Source organism: Musca domestica, unplaced genomic scaffold (assembly GCF_030504385.1).
Source record: "Musca domestica strain aabys unplaced genomic scaffold, Musca_domestica.polishedcontigs.V.1.1 8, whole genome shotgun sequence".
In the NCBI taxonomy this organism is placed as follows: Eukaryota; Metazoa; Arthropoda; class Insecta; order Diptera; family Muscidae; genus Musca; species Musca domestica.
The window spans coordinates 8,724,220-8,750,655 of record NW_026712409.1 but is presented as its reverse complement, the minus strand read 5'-3'; the positions used below and the strand labels follow the sequence as shown (position 1 = coordinate 8,750,655).

At 35.6% G+C, this 26,436-nt stretch overlaps 3 protein-coding genes across 6 annotated transcripts in view; 2 read left to right on the top strand and 1 right to left on the bottom strand.

Moving 5' to 3' along the window:
- Window positions 1-2,670, top strand: part of LOC101901120 (SPARC-related modular calcium-binding protein 2) — a 43,988-nt gene extending 41,318 nt beyond the window's left edge. For 2 of the 4 annotated variants that reach the window (XM_011294331.3, XM_011294347.3), the window contains exons 9-11: window positions 1,549-1,683; window positions 1,749-1,915; window positions 1,990-2,670. In XM_011294331.3, coding sequence (XP_011292633.1) covers window positions 1,549-1,683; window positions 1,749-1,915; window positions 1,990-2,069 — 382 coding nt within the window. In that variant the 3' untranslated portion in view covers window positions 2,070-2,670. The remainder of the gene's footprint in view (window positions 1-1,548; window positions 1,684-1,748; window positions 1,916-1,989) is intronic. The other 2 variants (XM_011294412.3, XM_011294432.3) reach the window with 2 other exon arrangements.
- A 2,534-nt stretch (window positions 2,671-5,204) lies between these two features.
- On the top strand, window positions 5,205-8,120 carry LOC101894467 (GPI ethanolamine phosphate transferase 1). Its single transcript, XM_005174839.4, has 2 exons — window positions 5,205-6,177; window positions 6,239-8,120. Exons 1-2 carry the CDS (start codon window positions 5,391-5,393, stop codon window positions 8,059-8,061), a joined length of 2,610 nt encoding a protein of 869 aa, XP_005174896.1. The 5' UTR covers window positions 5,205-5,390; the 3' UTR covers window positions 8,062-8,120.
- Window positions 8,121-11,050: 2,930 nt separating this feature from the next.
- Window positions 11,051-25,953, bottom strand: LOC101894302 (J domain-containing protein DDB_G0295729). Its single transcript, XM_005174838.4, has 4 exons — window positions 24,698-25,953; window positions 14,898-15,153; window positions 14,258-14,837; window positions 11,051-12,887 (listed from the first exon to the last, which is right to left on the bottom strand). Exons 1-4 carry the CDS (start codon window positions 25,231-25,233, stop codon window positions 12,277-12,279), a joined length of 1,983 nt encoding a protein of 660 aa, XP_005174895.2. The 5' UTR covers window positions 25,234-25,953; the 3' UTR covers window positions 11,051-12,276.
- Window positions 25,954-26,436: the final 483 nt, after the last annotated feature.

Below are 26,436 nucleotides of genomic sequence, written 5' to 3'. Positions count from 1 at the left end.
CAAAAATTTTTACTGAACAGAAAGAAAAAGGATAATCCGATTTTGCTCTAACTTTGCAAATCCTAATATTTGCATCTGTGCTAGGTCAAGTGCGAAAATGGACAATAACGGTCCACTCCATCTCCCCCACAACGGGTCAAATTTTTGAATAATTATAACTCTTAAAAATATTATGTAGAGGTCCGATTACCTTCAAATTCCACACGTCGCAACATTTTTATTAACCTAAGGTCAGCCGATGAAGATAAAATATCCTTCTGGTAGCTCCCCCACAAAGGGTCAAAATTTTGAGTTTTCATGAATCTTATAAAACACGATTTATTTCATCCGATTCCATTCAGACTTGACACATCTCAGTATTTCCATCAACACAAGACCTGTTATAAATATGGTAGAGATCGGACCATTCCTTTTGGTAACTGCCCCACAAAAGGTCAAAGTTTTGAATTAAAAAAAAAACGATCATAAAACCCAAAACAAGCATCCAGATCGCTTTAAATTACATACATCACAAAATTTTATTAACCCAAGGTCTGGTGTAGAGATGGGATATATCGGTTCACTTCTTCTGGTGCCTACCCCAAAAAGGGTCAAATTTTTGAGTAACCATGAAGCTCTTAAAACGCGAAATGTACATCCGATTCCATTCAGAACTGGTACATCTCAATATTTCCATCAACACAGGATCTGTTATAAAGATAGTACAGATCGGACCATTTCTTTGGGTACCTCCTCACATAGGGTACAAGATTTTGAAAAACAAAACGCACAAAAAAAGCGACATAAGCATCCAACTCTCTTCAAATTTCACACATCCGAATATTTTTGCTAATGCAAAATCTGTTGTGAAGATGATATATATCTGCGAACCCCTTCTGGCACCTCACCCAATACCATCAATACTTATATCTGTCATTGCTTTGCGAATATTTCTCTTAACCAAAAATCTGCTTTATGTTCGATTTCCTTCAAGTTTTGCACATACTAATATTTTTATATCTATTAGATTAAAATGGAATACTCCGGTCCGCTATATCTGTTACCTAACACATATTTCCACATTTTCGTATAAAGTATAAGAAGATGTCGATATAGTCCAAATCTGGCACGTTATAATATTTATATCAGTCTTAGGTCAGATACGAATTGCTCAATATTGGCCAACTGCTTCCGAACCTCTCCCATAAAGAGTCAACAGTTTGGATAATCATAACTCAAGGCTGGGGGTATACATCTGTCGGTAAAACCGACTGATACTATTTTACTTGTTTAAAAAGAGAAAAAGAGAAGAAAATTGATCTTTAATGATAGTTCATTGATTAACTTTTTATAAGAAAAGTCTTCCGTGATGAACTTTTCTAGAAGATATGTCCTCTACCTTGAACTTTTCTATAAGAGAAGTCAACTCCGGTTAGCTCTTCTAGAAAAAAAAAGTGTGAACCTTATTGAAAAGTTAATGAACATTCCAAATAAGTTTTCTTAGAAGACTAGGCCTTTTCCATTGGTATCCTTCAAAATAAAAATTTTGCATTATTTTCCTTTTTTCAGTGTAAATACGACCAACTTTAGTTCGGAAGATGAACGCATAGCCACATTAAGTTTCGTTATATTGGATAAGAATAAAAACTCTGCTTGGGAAAAGAAAGAATGGAAAACTTTCCGGGAATTGGTTAATAATGTAAAGTAAGTTCATATCTCCACGAAAACGAAATATAGAATAAATCTCATGTAATCTGGTTCTATTTTAGTAATCTGCGTAAATGTGGCCGAAAAATGCCACGATATTGTGATGTAAACGGTGATAAGAAGATAACACTTAACGAGTGGATTGGATGTCTGCAAGCAACAAGACTAGATATCACGGCAACAAATGTGGGTGCTCAGAATGATGCCAAGCAACAAAACACCTCAACAAGTAAGTGAAAATGATCTGGAAAGAGAAGAAAGAACGAAAATGAAATTAATTATTTATTTATTATTATTTGACAGGTGACACAAATTCATCATCATCATCAAAAACACCTAAATTAAGTGGATCGAATCCATTGGAACAGTATCTCAAAGATTAACTGTTTTATTCAGATGCTCTCACCGTCAACAACCTATTTTAAGTTAAAACTATAAAAACAAACAACCAACTTTTCTCATTATTGTTTTTAAGCAGGAATAGAGATACAACTCTACTCTAAGGCGAAACCATTCCATAATGTTTCTCATTTAAATGTTAGCGAGAATGGATAATTATATATTTTTGTGATTGTGTGTGTATATTATTTTTTAGAATTTTCATTTTCGACAGAATAAAAAGAATTATAAGAGTTGTAGGTTTTTTTTTTTTTAAGTGCCATGCTGTTTGTAAATTCCTTAAGAATATAAAAATACGTTTATATTTCGAAGATTCTTAACTCGTATAATGATTTAATCGACGTTAGGTTGAAAACTTGAAAAAAAGCGACATTGCTTTGTTGTTTTTGTTGGTTTCTTGTAAATAGATAGATGTCTGAGTTTAGATGCTAAGAACAATTTTTTTAATTTATATATTATTATTATTATTTGTATTGATTTTTTTGTTTAGTTACAAGATGTAAGATGATTTTATATATGTATTTTATAGTTGTTTAAAATTATAATAAAGAAACATTTATTATAGAACATAAATAAGTGAGGAAAATATAACTTGTATTTTTTAAGACGTAAAAAAAAACCAGTAAGGAAATGTCAAAAGTCGGGCGGGGCCCACTATATGGTACCCTACACCACTATGCATATTTAGTAGAGCTCCCGCAACAAAAGAATTTATTTGAAATAGAACATACCACCTAATAACAGTTGGCTTTAGAGCAGTTATAGTTTGGTTTCAGAGGGAACTAATATACGGGTGGCATATCCAATTCTGAATTAATTTTCACTAAATTTGAAGGAGATATTTTAATCTTTTATAGCAAATAACATTGCTATAGGGTGCATGATAGCACTTCGAGAAGGATTATATTAAAATAAATATGTATCGGAGCCGACTTCCACAAATGGAGTTCCAAACCTGAAATCGGCCTAAGGATATATATGGGAGCTATATCCAAATCTTAGCCGTTCCCAATAAAAATTTGCAAAGATATTTCCAGGCTCTATAAGATATCTGGTATCACATATCATAGTTGTCGAATGCATATTACGAATGTGTGAGACTCAAACACCAAATCGGATAAAACATATATATGGGAGCTATATCTGAATCGATTTTCTCCATATTTGATGTATTTGCTTCCAGACTGAATTCGGTCGCCAAAATTCAGGTCAAGGTAGCTATATCAAAATCTGAACCGATCTTGATAAAATTTGGCAGAGGTATTTTCGATCAGTATCTGATGTCCGGTACCAAATAGTGCATATTACGAATGTGAGGGACTTGAAGACCAAATCGGATGAAACATATATATGAGAGCTATATCTGAACCGATTTTCTCCAAATTTGATGTACTTGCTTTTAGACTGAATTCGGTCGGATAAGTTCAGAAATTCAGGTCATTTTTGCTGATATTGGCTATTTGGTGCACAATTAAGCCGAAATCGGTTGAAGATATATATGGGAGCTATATCGAAATCTGAACCGATCTGATGTCCGGTACCAAATATCATTCTTGTGTAGTGCATATTATGCATGTGAGGGACTTAAAACCCCAAATCGGATTAAACATATATGGGAGCTATAGCTATATCTGAACAAATTTTCTCCAAATTTGATGTTCTTGCTTCTAGACTAAATTCGGTGGGATGTACCGAAATTCAGATCATTAGGAGGCATATTGGCCATTTGGTGCACAATTAACCCGAAATCGGATGAAGATATATATGGAAGTTATATCTAAATATGATCCGAATATCACCAATATCAATAGAGTTCTTCCTTGGGCCAAACAATCATTGTTTCATATCAATCGGATAATAAATGCGACCTGCATTTTGTTCACAAGAATGGACTGACATGCATAAATCGACAGACGGACAGGCATGCATAAATCGACTCAAAAAGTGATTCTATAAAGATCCTCAAAAGTAACTATGGGTCTATCTCGCTTCCTTCTCCACGTTACAAACAAATGCCCAAAGACACCCTTACCCTTACCATTATGTGGTGTAGGGTATAAAAACAAAGCAAAGCATTTGCGACTTTATCGGCTTTCACCTTACTTTTCTCACCATGGTACTTTGCCGCCATCGAAGCATACGAGACGGACTGTTATACGGTATTTTTAGAAGCACTCTTTTCTTAAGTCTCCTTTGATACCACCTTTCAAGACGAGCAGTGGTTTCCCGCAGTCACCGCCTTTTTTGGAGCCTCAACTAGTTTCAACACCAGGGTTCGTCCTGATAAACTAAAGCCTTTATCAGTGGATTTTGACGGGTCCCCATCGACAAATCCACTAGAGTAGTTTTTTGTTCACCGATATGACTCTTTACCCCTCATCGGGTAAAGAGTCAAACCTGCAACACTCATGGGCACGTCGCATAAAACCCCTGCGTTAGGTGGTCCTCTATATGTGGCGACTAGCACAGAGGTTGAGCTATATTAGGTGCGCCGAAAAATTTCCCCATCAGAATAAGGACCAGACTCGCTGACTGTCCGCGACTGCTTAATCAGTTGCAGCTACCCAGTGTATCTACTGGACTTAAGGCTTAACTCTACTTTAGTAAAAACTCTTAAATTTTTTCGACATGTTTCCAGAGTAGAGGTGAATCCGGCATCAAAATGGGCCCTTTTTCGACTTTTTGTGGGTTATATAAAAAATCTGTGTTTAAAAATATTTTGACTATAACTTCCGAACCGCTGACCACTTGTTGGATAGGTATTTTAAGCATTTCAACAATACCTACGTTATCTATATCGGGTAAGTGGATCATGAACCTGGACTTTCGGGTCAAAATACGGGGTTCGTCCCCCAAGAAAAAAATATTAAATACTAAAAAATATTAGTTTTTACTAAACTAGAGTTGTTCGGACTTGACACTATCTGCAACCTGTGGGACCATTTGGAAAGGTCAAAATCTGTGTTATAACTTGGTAACTTGTCGATAAATCTGTCGTTGGCTAGTTAAATATTTTTTATTATATCATTCGCACCACTGTGCATTGTACTTGTTTGAAATAAATACAACTCTGTTATGACTTAATTCGCCCTGGGTTGTCATTTTTCGCCTTACATTTCTCAGCTGATATCTCGCCGTCCATCATGTCTAATTCGTAAACACAGGAGACTTGTGGTCATTTTGCTGGGTATCATCCGAAAATTTCCCTCTTATTTGGAACAGTTTGAGACGATCAAATCCTGGAACACTTCATTTTCTAGCAGAAGCCAACAAAGAATACAAATGGTAATGCTGCCACCAACACCATGTGGATAATATATGCCGTAGTTTTACACATCCTTTTGCTGGGTTCCATATTTGTAATCTACTTTCGTTCGCCGGTCATAACAAATCTAAAACCTCAACCTTCATTACCTTTGGAAGCGCCAGCAAAACGTTTGGTTCTCTTCGTTACCGATGGCCTGAGAGCTGAGTCATTTTTCCACCAACAATGTAAACATATACCCCACCTTAAGAAACTAATACACCAAGTGGAAAATGGTTTGGTGGGTATTTCTCACACACGTGTACCCACGGAATCGAGACCGGGACACATAGCTTTAATTGCAGGTCTCTATGAAGACCCATCGGCTGTAACCCGTGGATGGAAAGAAAATCCCATTGAATTTGATACTGTCTTCAATCGTAGTGAAAAGACATATGCCTGGGGTGCCAATGATGTCCTGCATATCTTTTCAAGGCTAAGCAAAAGCGATGAACAGCGTTTATTTTTCGATTCCTACTCACATGAATTGGATTTTTCGGGAAAGGAGAAAACCTATGAACTGGATCAATGGGTATTCGATAAGGTGGAAAAGTTTTTGGCCCGTAAATCCCAAGAACTGCGCCAGGAACAAAAGGTTGTGTATTTTTTGCATTTACTTGGTTTAGACACTGCTGGTCATGTCCACAAACCTGGCACGGAATTGTTTTTGGAAAATCTTTTGTATACCCAAGAGGGCATAACGAAAATGTACGAATTATTTGAGTCTACATTCAAGGATGGTAAAACTGCCTACGTTTTGACATCAGATCATGGCATGACAAATGCAGGTAAAACGGAAATAAAAATTATTTGTGTTCATTTAATTGTAGAAAGTACTTTTTTTTACAGGATCCCATGGTGCAGGTGAAGCTTTTGAAACGGAAACTCCTTTCTTTATATGGGGAGCAGGCCTTAACGCCAAACCTACGCCCACAAAGGAGACCTATCACTTGGACTTGGAAACAACAAGGCCTCTCTATCGTTTAGAACAAGCACAAATAGCTCCTCTAATGTCGGCCCTGCTAGGCATCGGAACACCAATGAATAACTTTGGCATTTTACCCAGGGGTTACATCAATGCTTCCGAAGAATATAATTCTTTGGCTGCCCAAAATAATGCCCATCAATTAGAGGAACAATATCAAGCTTTACTTCGACAACACAACGAGGGCTATCTAACGGAATTCTTACCGAAATTCAATGAAGATATCGAAGCCATGAAGTTGGCCATTCGAAGCCATGTTGAGAAGAAAAAGTTCAAACTGGCATTGGAGGCAAGTTATAAACTAATGAAATCGGCCTTAAGAGGCATTGACTATTATTTTGGCTATTATCGTTGGCCTTTGTTGGCCGCCACCACGGCGACCTTTGTAGGTTTCATAGGAATATTACTTAAATTGTTATTGAGTAATGATGCCAACACTTCTTCGAAATGGCATTTCAAACAGGTTCCCCATAGAAATCGTCTGCTGGTAATTGGCATTGGCCTCTTGATTTTGAGTTTTTGTTTGTTACAACAACTGCCCATTACAATTAGTTTATATCTTCTACTTCCCACGGTGGTGTGGTATTTCTTTGTCACAGCCAAATCCCAAAGTCTGGGCAAACTATTCAGTATTAAACAGTTGCTAGTCTTATTGGCCTGCTCTGAACTTTTGGTTTATAGCTTCTTTGATAGAAGAGCCATTTCTTTGGGTTTTCTTTTGTTTACTTTATACGAGAAGTTAAATAAGAATTCATTGGCTAAAAGTAAATTAAAATTCTTTGTAGGTTTGTTATTGAGTTTAATCCTCATTGTGTTCCCTCTTCTACCAAACTCTGTGGGTTATTCTCACAATATCTTGTTGTATTTGGGTATAGCCTTAACTATTTTGCGTTCATTTTTGGTCAAAGTCCCACTAAACTTAAGTGATCGCATTGTTGCCTTATTGGCATTAGCCAATGGAGTTTTATGCATTTACCGACATTCAAAGCAGTATGGCTTGCTCCTGGTTTCTCAAATCCTTTCATGGGCATTCCTATTATATATTCTAGTCGTTCTTGTCAGGCCCTCAAAACTTTCAATTAAACAACGCTTGGAACGCCTTATATTTCTTCTAACGGCTTTATACTCTCTGTTTTGTACCTCCTATGAGGCCGTGTTTGTTTTATTATTAATTACAGAACTCCTGTCTTCAGTAGATGGTGACAAATCTGCTAATCACATTTCCGAGTGTTTTAGATATTCTTTTATAATGCTACTCTATACATTCTTCTCGTTTTTCGGTACCGGCAACATAGCCTCGATTAGCTCATTCGACCCAAACATTATTCGTTGTTTCTTGACAACGTTTTCACCATTTGTTATAATGTTTTTGGTTATATTAAAACTTATCATTCCTCTGCTATTGATTATGTCCATTATATTGGCCCTGTCGCCATTCGCCGTGCGCTATGAGAGGCAAATTTTTATTTGTCTATTGATACTTTGTGACATTATGGGTTTGAATTTCTTATTTTTGGTAAAAAATCAAGGTTCATGGCTGGAAATTGGTTCATCCATATCACATTTCGTCATAATGCAAGTTACCACGTTGGTTCTAATAGTATTTGTTTATATATCAAAATTGATATTGAAAATTCGTTATCAAGATGAAGTAAATTTGGACGATAGTTTTGACAAAATTAATTAAATTTAATATTCTAATATAAACCATTAGTTTGTATTACAATGATAACAAAATAAAAAGTACAAAAAAATAAACTGTATTTTAAACATATACTTTTTTCAGCTATAAAATGCATGCACTCCTTTACAGAGTTCAGGACAATTTTGTAGTAAGACAAGTTAAAAAGCTGTAAGTTCGGATGGGCCAAACTTTGAATGGATATTGAAATTGAAAAAAAAAATGAAAATAGAAAAAAATTGTTAAGAATATTAAAAATACCGATTACAGAGAGTTACCGTTAGTTTGTAGCCTATACGGAGATGTGTGCAAAGTGCAAATAGGAAATTTGAACCAATTCCGGTGAATATTTATCTAAAATAATCAAAATACCGAATATAGGGAGGTACCGTTATATGGTATTCGTATACCAGGACTGCATAGACAATTTTCTGTCATAGACCGAAGTTCCTACTAGGAACTTCAAATTCGAAATTTAAAACAATTCCGATGAATAATGTATCTAAAATCATCGAAATACCGAATATATGGAGGTACCGATGTATGGGGCTCTACGATGACCCGGACCTGCATAGACAATTTTCTGTCAGAGATTGTAGGAACTTCAAATACGAAATTTGAAACGATTCCAAAATACCGAATATAGCGAGACATAGTTATATGGGGGCTTTAACTAAACGTGGACCTTTATCTTTGAGTAAAATTTTATGAACCTACCTTAATTTGTTCGGAAGCTTGAGTGATTTCCACAGATGGACAAACGGATAAACGGACAGTCGTCGTTAAATCGACATAGAATTTTATGCTAACCAAGAATATATATATATACTTTGTGGGTCTAAAATGTATTTTTCGAGGTGTTACAAGAGGAATGACAAACTTAATATACCCTCCATACTATGGTGGAATATATAAAAAAGGACCAAAACAAGTAAAAGACATTATGTTCAGCCGGGCCGAACTTTTCATACCCACTACCATTAGGTAAAAAAAAAACATTTTTTTAAAGTATCTGGATTCAAACGAGTTCCACTTTAAACTACAAACTCCAGTAAAACGGGAGCTTATATAGACAATTTTATGCTTCAAGGATTGTCACCTACCAAATCTTCTTAAATACGAAATTCTGAAAAAATTACGTGGGTAATTATGTGTGCGCTATAAGAAAACGTGGACTTATACGTTCTATGTTCCGCCACCGGAACTAGAACTCATTAAAAACTTCAAATACCAATTTTAAGATAAATTCGTGGAAAAATCAGGCAAAAGTCATCAAAATACCGAATATTGGAAGGTACCGTTATATGGTGGCAGTACCAAAACGTGGACCGATACATTTCATTTTCAATACCAACAATCCTAGACACAAAACAATTTCTTCGGCCAAATTTTGAACCTCTACGTTAAATTATGTGGGCTGTATCGTGATTTCAACAGACAGGCAAGCAGACGGACATCTTTTAATCGACTTAGAATTTTAAGATGATCATGAATATATATGCTTTATGGGGTCTACGACGAATATTAAGAGAATGACAAAGTTAATATACCCTCCTTTTCAATGTGGAGGGTATAAAAATAAACTCATTTCAGTGAATTCAGTGGATTCATATAGCATGACATTGGATATGTTAGAGTGGCGGCTACAATTTTACACATTATTGTGATTCCTGATTAGGGTCCTTTTCCGACTTTATGGGCTTTTATAAAAAAAAACGAGTTATTTACTATATCTTCGGAATCAGTTAAAATATGATCACTTGTTGGATAGTTGGATATTCATAAGCTTTTCACTCGGAATGGAAGGACCTCTGGGTAATGTATACGGGTACCCAGTTCCGTCACCCAGGGCAAATACCGGGAAAATATTTCAGATAATCGGCGCGTTTTTTAGTATACTACATGTAAGCCGTCATATATTATGCTTTAAAACTTCTGTTATTACAATATACATAACTCACCTGACTTACGGTTTCACATCCAGCCATTATTGCAGGTCAAGGCCTTTATTTTCCACTTGGTTAACACTTTTTACAAAATAAATTCACAAATTGTCTTGAAACTGTCACATTTTCACGAATTATTTAAAGAAAGACATTTTTAAATATGCTGCTCTTGCCCATTCATGTTCTCTACAAGCCAACGGCAATGACTTACTTGTTATCGATACAACGTACCATAACAACAGGGTGACGGCATTCACCTCAACACTATGGTTCACACTTTTCGCAAAATAAATTCACCACTTGTCTTCAGAATAACATTTCTAGGATTTATTTTATTATTGCTATTTATTTTATTTAAGAAAGCCGGCCACAAATATAGAACATTTGCCCCTTGCCCATTTACGTTCCCTAAAAGCCAACGGCAATGGTTTACTTGTTATTGATATAACAACAGGTTGACGACAGCGATAACGTCGCCCTGTAACTCTTGTAAAATGAATTAGGGGTGTTCACATTTTGTTTAGTCCCTTCCTCTGATACAATGTTCGCCGTAAGAAGGGTGAATATTAAATTGAGAGTACATATAAGGCTTTTTGACTGGCTTAAGACATCAGCTTTCTTCTTCGGAAAAGAACAAAGGAGCGTAGGGTTAACAAGAGTAAATTATGGGCCAAAATTAAACTAAGTGAATCTAAAGCTCATTTGCTCTTTTTGGAAGAAACTAGCCGTGATTTAAGGTGAATATACATAAAAAGCTTTTTTGACTTGCTTCTTTGTAGAGGAACAAAGGATTTTTAGGTTGATTTAGTTCGATTTTGGCCCTATGTTTTTTCCGAAGAAGCCAGCCGATAACTTAAGCCAGTCAGAGAAGCGTTTTATGTATTCTCTCCTTTAAACCAGTCAAAAATTATAAATTTTTTTTAAAATTATAAATTTTAAATCGATTGCATATACACATATTAGATATGGAAACCAGTTTTCAATAATATAAATTTGGCAAGGTATGACTATAAACTACCCCTTTTATTATTGTACCATGATTAAACACACGAATTATCATTGGCTATTGAATATTTTATTTGTAACAAAAATACAATACAGTATTTTTTCTTAGTAAATAAAGCGAGTGTTTTGTTTTTCAGAGTTTCTTATACCAAGATAACAATTGTCTACAACTGAAAATTTTATTTTCAGATACTATCATGAAAATTCATATGTTACTAGGATGTGTGATGTGGTGTAAATTGACAGGAACTAGTTTGAGATTATAACGCCGTACACACATAATCAATCCAGTGAATTTCAACTGTCAAATCCATTGCATAGTCGTCAAATGAAATTCACTGGATTTGGGAATCAATTTCATTTGACGTATACACAATGGGATTGACAGTTCAAACATTCATTGGATTAAGTAAGTGTAAACGTACTATATGACTCCTAATTAAAAAAAATTAATTCACGGGAGTTCATTGTGGACAATATATTTTTGAGATAGATCTAATTGAGTATGCTTTCCATCATCGCATGACAAAATTTCTAGTAAAAGAATTCAGAGCAAGTAAAACCTAATTCAAATGCAGCTCCTTCGCTTTGTTTTTTTTTCGCCGCAAATGCTGTCATGCAATGGCGTAAACCGTGTCATGCGACTTATGTGTCTTCACCTGTAGATCACTAAGAAGTGTTATTGTGTTTAAACAAGTGCTTCTACGAACTACAAATATTATTTCTACCAGAACAGAATTGACGTTTAAATCATTGCTACGCTACACCAAAAATTTAAGTTTTCACTACAAGCAAATCAACGCTCAGCGTTGTGCCATTGCGGTGTATTTTTTTCAGGAAACATTGGCAGTGCTTCAAACATGGTAAAAGCATACAAGTAGATGCATCAACGCTTGGAAACATTGATATGTCAAACAATTTTAAATGTATTTTCAAATATAAGTAGATTTTAATATGTTTTCCTACACGACGTCATTCGGAGGTTATTATAATACACGTTTTCAACTATTTTTAAAAATTTAAATAATTTTTCATTCAACATTTTCAATCTCAAAATTGGTTTGACAGTTCATTGTCCCAGCAGCTGTGTCGATGCGTCTATCTATATTCTTTTACCATGGCTTCAAATAAACCTTAAAGCCGTATCATCGTACATCATCGCTCTTTATCGTGTTGTACGATTTTTTCTTTCAACATACACCAAATAAATCACAATAAAGTGCAATAATGTAAACCCACTAATATTAGGCATTCCGCTTAAACTACATTTTCAGTTCTTTGGTAAATTTTCGGCAATTCTTTCAAGTGGAGAATTTTTGCGATTATTTTTCAATTGTTGCTGCTGTTCTTCATTTATGGCTGCCATCTCTTCATTTTCACGAAGTTGTGCTTTTGCCTCCTCCATTTCTCGTTGTTTTTGTAGCTGGCGAAATTCAGTTGGTGTCAACATACCGCGCAAGATTGTATCGTACGTGATGTTAACCCCCTTTGCTGACATCTTCTGAAAAAGTTTCCAACATTCGCGTTCTTTAATACTGCGAACATAATCGGGATACTGATAGGATGATTCCTCTTCAAGCGATTTTTTGAGGTTAGCTGTTGCGGGCGTAGTTGTTGTAACATTGTTGTTGGCATTAATTTGGTTTTCATCAGGTGGTGTATCATTTTCATCGTTTTCGACATTCATATTTTTTGTATTCGTTGCACTGTTGGAATTGCTGCTGTTGTTGTTTGTGTGAAAAATCGATCCAGGCGGTGCTGTTGGAGGACGATTTGCTTTGATCCGTGCTGCCAGAGGTGCTATAGAACCTCGACGCAGCATATGTGAATATTCCTTGGAAGCGAATTGAAATGTTGGTGGGTAGTTTTCCTGGAATGAGACTGAAAAGAGAAGTAATCCTTCGAATAAGTGTAGGGCAGAAGAGGAGAGCACATTAACATATAAGTATCAAAGCTTTAAGGTTAGAATTTTTTCTTTTTTTAGATAAATGGAATTATATCGAACTTAGAATAATTTTTCATTCAAGATTTTCAATTTCAAAATTGGTTTGTCATTTCACTGTGCCGGCAGCTGTGTTTATTCGACTACCTGGATTCTTCTGCCATGAGTCAAAGTAATGGATATGACAATTTTAATCCATTGGGTTAACCCATTTATATGTAAACGTACTGATAAGTCATCGGCTGACTTCTTCGAAATGGGCCAAAATCGAACTAAGTCAACCTAAAACTCTTGTTTTGCTATCATACTTTAAATTGGAAAATTACAAGTTCGAGTTCGTTGGAAAAGGGTTTTCATATTCGGGACTACAAATAAGAAAAAGTGAGAATACGCGCCCCTTGACCGGCTTAAGGTGCAAATACATAAAACGTTTTTTGACTGACTTAATGGTGAGAATATATAAAACGCTTTTTTGACTGGCTTAAGTCATATCCTGGCTTCTTTGGACAATAACAAAGAAGCGTAGGGCCAAAATCGAACTAAGTCTAAGAACTAGAAGCCAGCCGATGACTTATGCCTGTCAGAAAACCGTTTTATGTATTCTCACCTTTAGGTCATCGGTTGGAACAAAGGGACGTAGGGCCAAAATCGAGCTAAGACAACCTGAAACACCTTTGTTCCTCTACGAAGAATCCAGCCGATGGCTAAAGATGGGAATACATAAAGCGCTTATTTGGCTGGCTTAAGTCACCGGCTAGCTTCTTCGGAAATGAACAAAGGAGCCTATGGCCAAAATCGAACTAAGTCAGCCTAAAACTCCTTTGTCCATCTACGAAGAAGCCAGCCGATAATTCAACCTAAAACTCCTTTGTTCCTCTACGAAGAAGCTAGCCGATGACATAAGAGTTTTATGTATTCTCGCCTTAAAGCCAGTCAAAAGAGTACTTTATGTATTCTTACAATTAAATATATTGTTCGGCTTTAAATGAATTGAAAGTTGACAACATCGTTCCGGTCGGTAAATCTTATGAGCCGAAATTGAACTGAGTCAACCGAAAACTTTAGGTTGGCTTAAATCAATATTTGCCCATTATCTGTACTTGTTCACTCTACACTACTGTCATTATTTTATAATTATGTTTACACATAGGAGTACCAATGGATTTAGGCTGTTAATAGTATTGCATATACGTCAAATTAAGTAGATTTGACTCATACTCAAAAGTATGGAGGAGTATGGGAAGAAGTCATATTAACCCTTTTTTCCTAGACAGCTATTTTTGGACTCATGTCTCGTTGTAATACTTACCAGATTTCCCTGCCTTCCGGAGAGAAGGTGCTCTCCTCGTTGGACTGCTCGAATCGGAATTGCTGGGTGTTGACGAACAACAATCCTCCTTTTCCGAATCAGAACCCTCTGAACTTATGAGGGATACCAATGTTATAACATCGGGTGCCACAGATCTTGAACGTTGTAAAATTTTCTTGTTGGTCGATTTTGAATCAAAATTTAAATTATTCACATTTGTCAGGTGGGTCGACCTCGTTGTCGATGAGGGCGATGACGAATCTCGATCACATGTAATGGTACGGGCATTTAATTTGCGACGCCTTGATTTGCGTTTGTTATTTGCCAAGAATGAACCTTTGGAATTGTCATCGATGCTACGAACTGGCGCCGACATAGCACGTACCAGGGGTGGTCGTTTCTGTACAATTAAAGCTGGCGATAAGTTTTGCAGTTGGGGTTGTGGAGGTGTCTGGCAGGCGTTTGACAAATTTATTTGATCGTTAAATTTACTGGATTGGTAGAGAGCTCTTCGCTGCGGGGCCGAAAGGTTGACGGATTCTCTATCCTTTGATAAATTCACTTCAGATTTATTGGAATCCTAAGAGAAAGAATGTACAATGGTTATTTCATAAAATTGACGGACGAGCATTTAAGTAACCTCCAAATGTTCACTTTCTATTGACAAATCTTCACTGTCTTCACCTTCTCCAGGATCACACAAGATGTAATCATTCTCCTTGCTTTCATTCAAGGCGTGTGACAGGACAATGCTTAGATTTACTTTGTTGGATTCGCACGTCTTGGATGGCACCGTCGCAATGGATGTCGTAGTAGCGGATTTAATTAGCCTGTTACTTGAAGTCGTCGCTTTTACGTTTGCGGGCAGTCCAGTTTCGGTCTTGTGTTTGTTGGCGCTAAAACGAAATTGAACTTCTTTAAAAATTGTGATCCAATTACTGGCCTATGCTGAGAACTTAGTTTGTCATCCTCATTGCAGTATCACATGTCATTTTATTGTGTCATGTCATAGTCCTCATCAGTCTGGCAAATGCAAATAAGCCAATAAAAGTACTTGTGTGTGCATAGTATTTGCAAACGTGTAGCCTAGCCCTCTCGACTTACTGTGTCTGTGTCTCTCTCCCTCTCTTTGAAGAGGTTTGCGTGGCATGTAATCACAAAACGAAAAGCCGCCGCCATTCACCATTCGGTAATGAATGGAAATCAATTCGAATAAAAAAATACCTAGCGGTGCTACGGAAGGAGTCGGTATTTGGAAGGAGGCCTAGTTGTCCTCCTCCATTGGCAAATGGAAATATGATATCAAAAGTATATCGATATATAATGTTGGCGCTACATGGTGACGAATGAAATGAAACCATGTCATATTGATTGGTTTAGACGGGTAAAATAAGTTTTAGTTTTGGCAAATGACAATTTGTATTTTTTTTGTTTCATCTCATTTCAGCAAACGTTTGGTGTGCAAAACAATCCCTGACATAAATATGACAAACAATAACAACAATTAATTGAATAGTAGGTCGAATAAAAATTTATATTTGTACATATTTATATGGCTACATGTTTGTATTAGGAAACGCATAAATAGATAAAATTATGAGCTGGATGGATTATATATGTTCGTCATGAGAGCAGAGAAGTTATGGTTAGGGTGAAAATACATAAAGCGCATATTTGGCTGGCTTAAGTCATCGGCTGGCTTCTTCGTAGATGAACAAAGGAGTTTTAGGTTGACATAGTTCGATTTTGGGCCTAGGCTCCTTTGTTCATTTCCCAAGAAGCCAGCCGATGACTTAAGCTGGGAATACATAAAGCGCTTATTTGGCTGGTTTAAGTCATCGGCTAGGGCCAAAATCGAGACTAGGGCCAAAATCGAACTAAGTCAACCTAAAACTCCTTTGTTCATCTACGAAGAAGCCACCCGATGACTGAAGCCAGCCAAATATGCGCTTTATGTATTTCCAGCCTTAAGTCAACGGCTGGCTTCTTCGGTAAAGAACAAACGAGCGTATGGCTAAAGTCGAACTAAGGCAACTTAAAACTCCTTTGTTCCTCTACGAAGAAGCCTATCGATGACTTAAGCCCGTCAATAAGGCCATTTATGTATTTTCACCTTAAGAAGCTTTTTTTATTGGCTTAAGTCATCGGCTGGCTTCTTCGTAAAAGAATAAGGGAGCGTAGGGTGAACAAATATAAATTATCTTCCAAAATTGAATTAAGTCAACCTAAACCACCTTTGTTCTTTTACGAAGAAGCCAGCCGATGACTTAAGCCAGTCAAAAAAAGCGTTTTGTATGGTTTTACCTTATGACCTAATACAATGGCCAGTCAAAAAAGCGTTTTGAGGTGACGACTGATTTAGGTCAACAGCTGGCTTCCTTGTAAAAAAGCAATGGAGCGTAGGGTGAGCAAGTATAAATTATGCGCCGAAATTGAACTAAGACAACCTAAAACTGCTTTGTTCTTTTACGAAGAACCTAGCTGATTACCATGGTAGAATTAAGAAGGTAAAGTCATGCAATCATATGTTTACATTTTTTTTCTAAATTATTCATTTGACAACATCTCATTGTCAAAATTTGTATTTATAAATCCAATGTATACACACAAATCAGAGATGGGAACCTTTTTTCTATGCTTTATAATTTGACAAGGTAAATTATTATTAAACTACAGAAAATGCAGAGATGGGAATACTTATTTGAAATGACTTTACCTTCTTAATTTTACCATGCCTATTATTTAAACCAGTCGAAAAAGCGTTGTATGAATTCTCACCTTGAAACCAGTAAAAAATTTGTTCTATGTATTTCCACCTTAATGTCTTTCCACTTTAATATAAGGAATACATCGGCGACATAAGTCATTGGATGTTTTTTTTTTTTTTTCTAAAATGCAAAGAAGTGTAGGTTGACTAAGTTGAGAATACATAAAACGATTTTTTGAATGGCTTAAGTCATCGGCTGGCTTCTTCGTTAAAGAACGAAGGTGTTTCAGGTTGACAGCTTTTTGGTAAAGGAATAAAGGAGTTGTAGGTTAACTTTGTTCGATTTTGACCATACACCCTTTTCTTTTTTGAAGAAGCCAGCCGATGACTTAAGCCAGTCAAAGAAGCGTTTTATGTATTCTCGCCTTTAGTTCAATTTCGGCACATAAATTAAACTTGGGCACCCTAAGGGTGCAAGTACATAAAAGGCTTGAAGTCAAGGCTAGGCATATTAATGTCAAATTATAATGGATAACGACGGCAGGATTTTAGTGCGACTCTGTACTCCCTTTATGGAATGTTACAAAATATGCCTAGTCATGACTTCAAGCTTCTTATGCACTTGCAGCTTATTTTTTTTTTTTTTTTTTGTACTTCTACGTCGTCAAGTATGTTGGTGGTTAGAACACTTTCGTGCCCATTCACCATGACCGGTTATTGGTTACTTGAAAAGTATCAGTACTCTTTTATTTTCGTTTTCTTTTTGTTTACAGTATATGTGTGTTTACAGAATGTAGTGATATGAATGAAATACATAAGAAATCAAAACAAAAAAAAATCAAAACTAAAGGAAAAAATAAAGAACTGTCAGCAAATATGATGATTATTTACAAATAAAAGTCAAACTTCAATTTTGCAAAGTGCAATAAAGTTGATTAATTCATCTATATTTTGTTGGTTTTTGGACATCAGGATTTCCGGTAAGTTATTAAATTTCTTGAACAAATCAAAATCATTCCTATGATTTTGATGCTTTTTGCAGAAAAAAATTATGTGTTTTTCATCTTCAATTTCGTTGCAGGTTTCACAAAGATTTGAGTCAGCAATTCCAATCCTGTGGAAATATTTTTTGGTGTAAGTATGACCAGTGAGCAATCGATTAACAATCTTTATGTTTTCAGGTTTCATGTTTGATGAAAAGAACCAGGGCTGTTTAGCAGGCGCCGGGAAGAATTGGTAGAAGTAAGTTCCTTTAGTCCGTGAGATGTCCTTGTAATTTTCTATAAACTCATTCCACAGGAGTGACTCAATGCGTTTCGACGCATCTGTGACCGACAGACAGAAGTTGATTGGTGAACCAACATTTGCTGCATGCTTCGCAAAATAATCGGCTGTTTCATTGATTGGTATACCGACATGGGAAGGTGTCCAAACAAACGAGATTTTAATTAAATGCGAATTAACTATTTTGTTTAGAATATTGTACACAGTGAAATTGTGAGATGTGTTGTTTTAAGCAGAAGACAAGCATTTTTGCTGTCTGTAAATAAAGCAGCTGTGCTGACACCGTCTTCGATCATCAAATCAATTGCCTTTTCAATTGCACATAGTTCACCAGTAAGAGAAGAAAGTTTTTCATTAATTTTGAAAACAAAATTTTGATTAGCAGATATATTGCAGACAGCGCAGCCTGTGTTGTTGTTAAAAACAGCAGCATCCGTCGCCCAAATAGAAACGCCTTCGGATCTGAAGTCGTTAATTAATTCGTAGTAGTGTGCTTTGAAATATTCTGTTGGTGTATTGTTTTTGGTAGTATTAAATATATCCAGCATGAAATCTACCTTGTTGGTCGGATGTTGATTGTAACCAATTTTGAGATTTTCAAAAATTGTGCGAAACTTTGTATAGACATATCCAAGACTAGTTTTTCTTGAGGTATTTGAGGTGAAGTATTCATACAGAGAAGAGTTGTATATTTTAAGTCTTATCAATTCTTTAGCCGCCAAGTGTTGAGCTCTTAAATCTGTTGGTAGCATACCAGCAAGAGCGTATACCACATGATTTGGAGTGGAAGGCACCAGTCCCAAATTTTTTCTTAACAACTGATTTTGAAAGCTTGTTAGCTTCTTGTTTATATACATTGGTCTGTGAGCCATCGATGAGATTGCATATTCGGTCTTTGAAAAGATAAGTGATTTTGACAGGTTTATAGCTTTTGCGGGATGAATTCCACTTTTTGGACCCGTGACCATTTTTAAAGCATTAACAGTATTTCTGCAGGATATCATCACCTCTTCGTAGTGCTCCTTGAGTGATAGACTGTTTTTAATATGTCTCCCTAAAAATTTGATGGACTTAACAACATTTACTTGGACTCCATTTAGTAAAATGTTGGGATTTCTCCGACCTCCTTTAGCCACGTACATTACTGAAGTTTTCTCAACATTGACGTCAAGGTTTAGTTTTTTAATAAGGATACCATGTTATTGGTTTTGATTTGTAAAATATTGTTGGCACTATCAAAGTCATGGCTTGCCACAAGCAAAATAAAATCATCCGCATATTGGAAAATGTTTGTGTTTTCATCAGCTAAACCATGGAGGCCTATTGTGTATAGGTTGAATAGTGTTGGGCTTAAACAACTGCCTTGAGGGATCCCATTGTATATATTTAGGGTGGAGTTTCCCATACAAAGAGTCCTTTTGCAGAGAAAATTGATTATCCATAATCTTATTTGGAGTGGAATGTTTATTTCTATTAAAATCCTCTTCAGGTAATTTATATCGACACACTCATAGGCTTTCGATACATCCATCGAGAGAACAATCACCTTGTCATTTTTTTCTTTGGAGGTGTTTATTGTGTGTAGTATGTCATTAATGCATGTTGAAGTTGACACATGTTTGCGGTATGCATAAGATCTAGGTGGAAGAGTTTTATGTTCATCTAGAAAATCATTGAGCCTTTGTTTGACCATGAGGTTTAAAATCTTTGCCAGTACAGATATTAAAGCAATTGGCCGAAAATTTGTGCAGATGTCTAAATTTTTTCCTTTTTTCGGTATGGGAACAATTTTTATTCTCCTCCATTCTTCAAAAAACTCACAGTTTTTCCATTGATTATTAAAGGAATTCAAAAGGTGCTGCTTACTATCTTGGGATAGTTTATTAACCATTTCATAAGTGATTCCATCCAGACCAGCTGCAGATGGTTTAGTTTTTGCTGTAGAACATTGTCTAGTTCTTCCATGGAGAAATTTGCAGATTGATTGTTATAAATTGAAATGGATATAGTTTGTCTGTTGTTGGGAACCTGTTCACTCAAATGACGTAAGAAGGCTTCGTTGTTGTCAGTGTTCCATTTAGAAGCAGATTGGGGTTCGAAAACCGATTTACAGCTCTTTACATAACGGAAAAGCGATTTTGAATTAGATAATTGGCTTAAATCTGACAGTTTACGACGTTTGTCGCGATTTTTGGCACATTTTACGGCTTTTTTGAATTTAGATATAGCGTTGATTGCACTCAGGGCATTTTCAGTGGTTTTGTATCTATCAAATTTCTGTTCTGCGGCCTCTTTTTGACGTAAGAGTATGGTAATGTCATTATTCCACCATGTTTGAAATTTTGTTTCAGCAGTAATGAGAAAAGTTGAATTTTTTATTGTTGATTTTAGCTTCGATTGAATATCATTCATATTGGAATCAATTTTTAGATTTGATAAGTTTTTGAAGAGATGTTTTTTTGCTAGGAAGTACTGTTGCTTTGATGTGAAATTATCTATGTTAATAAGGATTGGTCTGTGGTGGCTTCCTCCTATGCTTGTATTTTTTACATTCCAATTAAAGTTTGAAGACATATTTGTGAAGGTAAGATCTAACACAGAACCGAAAGAACTGTCAAATAGATTCTTTTTAAAGGTTGCTGAGCCATCATTAACACAACGAAATGCCGAACTGTCCATCAAGGTTTGCACAGTGGATCCTCGAACTGTGTCAAAACGTCACCATATGCTTTACATCTTGCATTAAATCCCCGCCAATAATGACATTTGATTTTCCATTTAGAAAGATTAAAAGTTTTGATACTTCAGTTTTTAAAACATTGGATTTTACAGAATGCGGAAAGTATACTGAGACAATCGTTAAATTTTGAGACAGGTTTGTAGTTTGACATATTAAGATGTCTAAATCCGATGCAAAAGGTAATTTTTTCATTTTAATAGTTTTTTGTGCAGGATGGCAACGCCACCATAATTGTCGATTCTTTTTTTACAGAATAATCCATAATTGTTTACGTAAGATGATGATGCATTTTCATCTACATTAAAAATTTCGCTTAAGATGCATATATCGACAGAAAATTTGTTTAAGTAAAGTTCTAAATAATTTTTATTTTTATTCAAACTTTGTATGTTGTGCTGTAAGATTATCATGTTCGGTTTGGTTAGAACTGGAAGGTCCATCTATTGCTGGTGCTTTTAAGGCATTTGAAAAACTGTCTAAGATCTGTAATCCTTCTGTACACTTGGCATTGGTTAATGCGGCAGCCATTTGTTGAGTGAAAGTGGATAATATTTTTTCATACTCAGAAACTTTGAAAAAATTTGAGAATTCAAAGGATGGTTTAGAGGGTACAATCGTTTCCTGTTCAGCTGTAATATGTGTTCTACGAGGTATTGATGCTGCTACTTTATTGTAATTGACTTTAGTTCTCCTTCTGTTGAGTTCATCATTGAAGGAAGTAACTGGTCTTCTGCTTGTTTTAGAAATTTGGGGAAATTGATTTTCATAATTTGGTTCATCTAAAATTTCAAAGTAATTGTTTGAAACTTTAGGGATACATTCTTTCCTTGAAAGGTTGGTGATTGCCATAGCCTCCAGAATATTTTTTTCATTGCTGTATCTTTTGCATTTTTTGACATCCATGGCATTGTGATCTTCCATGTTGCATAGTATACATCTGGGTAGAATACAGTATGTTTTGCATTTAATTGTCGACAAACATGTATCACATTTTGGCTCTGTGCAGTTTGTGGGACATTCAATGTTTATCCCGCAAAGAAGGCATCTTTTTTTGGCTCTACATTTTACGGCTATATGACCTAAACGACCGCAATTTTTACATAAGCGTACAAGTGGAATATATAAATCCGTCTCCACTATAGAGTTGAACATTTTAAGTTCTTTTACAACGTAGTCCGCTACAATACCTACTTTAATGGTTTGCGACGGCACATACTGACCATTTTCATTTTTGTATTTGAAACGATATACTGATACAGCTTTGAAATCATTGTCGCTGCTGTTGATTTGATCATATATCATTTTGCCAGTGAATTCTACTGGTACGGATTTAATAACATAAAATTTTTGTACAATCTATCTGGGATAAAAGCATTCAAACCAATAGATTTTACATTTGGATCCAAAACAAAATTATTTGCCGAGTTATAATTGTTGAAGCTCAGGCGGAAGGTTTTATATGCAATATTCTTTGATACAAAATGAGCATTTATGTTGGCACTGGCTAATTTGGCATACAAATGTAATTCTGAGTTCTTTCTTCTAGGGCAAATGGGCTCATCAGAAGTAAGAAGTACATAATATGGACCTGGATGGGCTGGGCTGTAAAGAATTGTTTGGTTTTCATAGTTATCATAGCTGTAAATATCTGTTTTGTTTGTGTTTTTGGGTATATTGGATGGATTGGAGGGATTGTTATTGTTGGAGTGACAGTTGTTAGTTGTGTTGGTGGAGATGGACTTTGTATCATTAAAATATTGATTTTCATATGGTGTGAGAGTGGTGTTTTCTTTTGCTGGTGTTGTTTTTGCAGAGCACTGCGGCATTTTATTTTGCATAGAAGGCTGATTATTTTTAAACTTCTTGCTTCCAGGGTTGCTAAAAAGCTCAATTCTTTTCCTCGGGTCTAAACGAGGAGGCGGCTCCTCATCACCCATTTTCGCAGAAAATTGTATATTTTGTTGAAATTAGGAATATTAAATTTCAGCAAAATCACCAAATAAAATAATGTTTGTGTTATTGGTTAGATGGAAGGAATGTGTGTATTTGTGTGTGTATTGGTGTTCAAAGCAAAACAAACAAAACGCATAAAAAAGAAAAGCGAAACGGCGCGCACGTAGTCTAAAGTCAACGAGAGTTGAGAGACGACTGCACTTGCAGCTTAAGGTCTAAAACAGATAAAAGCATTAATCGTGTCATTTGCGTGAGAATACAACACTGTTTGGCATATTTGGCTGCTCTAAACGTAAAAATACAACGCTGTTATAAGATACAAGTGTTGTATTATCACGCCGAAGTCAAGATTTAAGCTTTGATTTTCTTTAGCCTTAAAAGCGATAATACATAAGCATCCCGGCATTGTAGCTTGGTATATTAATGTCAAATTATAAAGGAAAACGACGGAAGGATTCGATTAGGTCTCTAACATTCCTTTATTATATGTCAATAAATATGCAATGCCATGCATTCGTATGTATGTAGATTCCGCTTCGATATTCAATAGTTTTTCCACGGTAGAATTAAGAAGGTAAGGTCAAGCAATCATATGTTCATAATTTTTTCAAAATTATTGTCAAAATGTATATTAATAAATCCATTCTAAAGTCATAAATCAGAGAGGGGAGCCTTTTTATGCAGAAAATTCATTTAAAATAAAACTACCCATCAAATAAGACTATCCATAATGAGAAGATCTATTTTTGTGTGGTAAATATATTAGAATAAATTCGGATTAAGCAATAAATCCTGATAATTTGGAATTAATGCGGGTAAAATTGTGCGCTATAAGAGTCTATTTGGCACATGGTAGAAGAATATAGGTAGACGCATCGACACAGCTGCTGGGACAATGAACTGTCAAACCAATTTTGGAATGGAAATTTTTGAATGAAAAATTATTTAAATTTGTAAAAATTGCTGAAAACACTAATTATAATAACCTCCGAATGACGTCGTATAAGGAAACATATACAAATCTACTTATATTTGAAAAACATTTAGAATTTCTTGACATATAAATGTTCCCAAGCGTTGATGCATCTACCTGTATTCTTTTACCATGATTTGACACAATAATAAAACTTTTACAGTTTATCGGATTCATTAAATTGCCAGTTGTATGTATGTCAAATAAATCCTCCTAAAGAAGTTTATAGCATGTTTATGTTACAATATTCTGTGGGGTTAATCCATGGTAGAGCAGAAAAGGAACTGTCATATAATCATATGTTTACAATTTTATTCAAATTTATGGGAACTGTTTTTTATACGTTGAAATTCGACAAGGTAAATTACAGAAAATACAAAGCTGGGAATCATAATTTGATGTGAGGTTACCTTTATTTGAAATGAGGTTACCTTTATTATTCAACAATTCAAATTTCGGTTTGACAGTTCATTGTCCCAGCAACTGTGTAGATGCGACTACCTGTATTCTTCTATCTTGGTAAACGAAATGAGTACGACAATGATAATCCAAATCCAGTGGGTTAAACCATTTCTACACATGTAAACGTACTGTTACCCGACAAAAAGTTATGATGCAAACATGCTATAAGTTTCTTATAAAGAGTTGCATTTTTTCTAGTTTTATTGGAATTAAACTACCTTGTGTCATCTTAAATACAAATAAAGTCCAATAAATGTCACAAATGATTTTTAAAAATTCCCAACATTTCTCAAACTATCTATTTAGTCCTCCCCAACTTACCTCTTATTTGCAATTTGATGCCTCGCTTTATCTACAACCCCACTCTTTGTTATACTATTCCGAACATCCTTTGATTTGACGAGAACACCATTTAATTGTGCCAATTCCTTATCCAATGACTTTAATATCGACGATGTTGATGACCATGCCTGGACACTTCGTGTAGGTGGTCTCTCTAATTGACTGCAAGCATTAATATTTTTCTTGATTAAATCATCGGCATGGAACAGTTTCGTTGACGATGTCCCCTTAGCACCAACAAATGTCGAATGTTTCCTCAAGGCGTTGCGATTCTGTAAGTAGTGAATATCCTTTGATGATCTGCCCACTGAAAGACCCCGCGTTAAATGTGGCCGGCTGGTGGTGGGAGTTTCGATAAAAGATCTTTGTTTCCGCACCGTCGTTTGATGTACCAACTGTAACTGATGATAATCCTGTGATAAATGTTGCTGTGAACCACTCCACTGATTGCTTCTGAATGAAGACGAAGGCATTGGCGCCTTATCGTGACGACGATTTGTCAGGGATAAAGACATTTTATTTTAACACAATCACTAATTGGTACCGACAGCAATGAGAACTTCTTAATTGCAAATCAATTGATATTTTTATGAGTCGAATATGTTGATTTGCTCTTCTCGTAGAACGTTTAGAAGGTAGTTAGGTTTGAGGTTCATTTAAATTCAAAATTCAGTAGGACCCCTTTTTTCCACTAATGTTGTTATTTTAGGCAAACCCCTATTGATTTCTCTAATCCTTTTTGATAATCAATACATTTCTAATTGCCAATTTATTGTATATTTTTTTATTTGCCGCAACTTGGGCTGTTCTTTTTTTGTCTAACGCCAGGAATAGTCACGTTCTACGACTTCACGTGCCACGCTCCAACTGTTTTTGTGAATGAAATTTTTGCAACTTATGAGCTTGGGATTTGTTTGTTTACCCAATACCTCCTGCACAACGTAACTCATAACTGTATACGTACATATCCTGTCTATAAACAACTTCATTGCACCCACACAAATACACATACATAATTACTCCCTCACTGTGTTGATGGTATGAGAATGAGTGTGTGTGAAGGTGGAGGTCTCCTGGTAACAGCAAATGCTTGGTTATTCCTCAAATTTTACTATCACTTTGAAAAATATCTCTACCCGCCATCGGCAAAATGACTAAAAAATATTAGTGGTGTTGTTGTTTTTGTTTACCTCAATAGTGTCATTACACTGACGATTGCCAGCAGAAATTCGTGCCGAAACCAATTTGAAGTACTTCGTTTCGTTGCCAACAAAACAGTAGAAGGTAAATAGTTCATAACCCCATCATCTGGGGTTCATTGGCTGATTTGTTTGTTTGTGTGAACTCCAACAATGGCAGCAGAGATGGGTTGCATGTGAACTTTGTTCCATGTGAGAATGGGTTGTAAACGTACGTAATTGTTGTATAAAACCTCTACCATATCCCCATGGTAAAGTTAAGAAGGTAAAGTCATAAAAACATTCCCAGCTCTGCATTTTTTGTAATTTACCTTGTCAAATTAATTCGCATAGAAAACAGGTTCCCATCTCTGGTTTGTGTCTATTCAATGGATTTATAAATATTAATTTTGACAATGAGTTGTTGTCATATGAATAATTTTGAAAAAATTGTAAACATATGATTCCACGACTCTACCTTCTTAATTCTGCCATGCATATCCCCTAAAAACAGAATATCCAGTAGCATTTTGTAGCAAT

Excerpts from the sequence above, each read along its gene's own strand:
- LOC101894302 (XM_005174838.4), bottom strand. The coding sequence starts at position 25,233 with ATGTCTTTATCCCTGACAAATCGTCGTCACGATAAGGCGCCAATGCCT. Across the intron at positions 15,154-24,697 it reads CATCAAATTGCAAATAAGAG|CGCCAACAAACACAAGACCG; the intron begins GTAAGTTGGGGA and ends ATTTCGTTTTAG. Across the intron at positions 14,838-14,897 it reads TAGAAAGTGAACATTTGGAG|GATTCCAATAAATCTGAAGT; the intron begins GTTACTTAAATG and ends TCTTTCTCTTAG.
- LOC101894467 (XM_005174839.4), top strand. The coding sequence starts at position 5,391 with ATGTGGATAATATATGCCGTAGTTTTACACATCCTTTTGCTGGGTTCC. Across the intron at positions 6,178-6,238 it reads TCATGGCATGACAAATGCAG|GATCCCATGGTGCAGGTGAA; the intron begins GTAAAACGGAAA and ends TTTTTTTTACAG.